Source organism: Penaeus monodon, chromosome 15 (genome assembly GCF_015228065.2).
Source record: "Penaeus monodon isolate SGIC_2016 chromosome 15, NSTDA_Pmon_1, whole genome shotgun sequence".
NCBI classification, from domain to species: Eukaryota; Metazoa; Arthropoda; class Malacostraca; order Decapoda; family Penaeidae; genus Penaeus; species Penaeus monodon.
The window spans coordinates 47,892,224-47,893,032 of NC_051400.1; the positions used below are offsets into that span (position 1 = coordinate 47,892,224).

At 46.5% G+C, this 809-nt stretch overlaps 1 protein-coding gene across 1 annotated transcript in view; it reads right to left on the reverse strand.

The window, feature by feature from the left end:
- LOC119582078 (potassium voltage-gated channel protein Shaker-like) overlaps positions 1–809 on the reverse strand; it is a gene marked incomplete at its 5' end in the record, with an annotated part of 55,543 nt that overhangs the window by 19,558 nt on the left and 35,176 nt on the right. Inside the window, 1 exon segment of the mRNA XM_037930325.1 lies at positions 628–757. Within this exon segment, the coding sequence (XP_037786253.1) occupies positions 628–757 (130 nt within the window).

The following is an 809-nucleotide window of genomic DNA, read 5'->3' on the forward strand; positions in this document are numbered from 1 at the left end:
GAGATTGGGTTCTGGTGAGTTTGTGTACAGGAGTCGAGGGAGAGAGAAAGGTGAATACCAGCCTGGTGAGCCTGACGTGGTGATAGACAAATGTGTTCTCATGCTTTATTTAGGTTTAGAAAAATGGGGGGAGTGAATACTTTCAAATATTGGCGATAATTAAGAAGAAAAAAAAAGGAAAAAAATGTGAACCGTGCTTTTTAAGAAATCTAGGAACGGAACAAAACGGATTTAGATATAAATGATGTGTCCATGCTAAAAGTGAGCATCTTTTTTTTTTATATATCACTGAGAGAGAGAAGAGAATTTTAAAATAGCAATAGATAAAATCAATAATAAAAAAAAGTGAGGGGGTATTTTGGGGGGTGGGGGGGTGAAACCGCTTGACAGCTCAAAGGGGGGCGGGGGGGTGTTGGCCGGGGCTTGACAGTTAGGCATGCAACTCCGGCCAAACAAGTGGGGGAGTAATTGTTGGGGGGGGGGAGGCAGGGGGAAGTTAATCATAAAAAAAAAGTGTGGGAGATTAATACATCATTTAAAGGGGATGTTGGAGGGAGGGAGGGGGGGGAGAGTAGGGAGGTAAGGGGGGGAGGGGAGGGGGGAAAGAGGCTCTAAGAAGAACCGTACGTCATGTCTCCATAGCCCACAGTTGTCATGGTGACGACCGCCCACCAGAAGGCATCGGGAATTGACTTGAAGTGAGATTTTTCTGAACCTGCCTCGGCGAAGTACACAGCGCTTGAGAACAGAACCACACCTGCAATAGGAACAGACACATTGAGGCCTCCTCCCCAGGGAGAGAGAGAGAG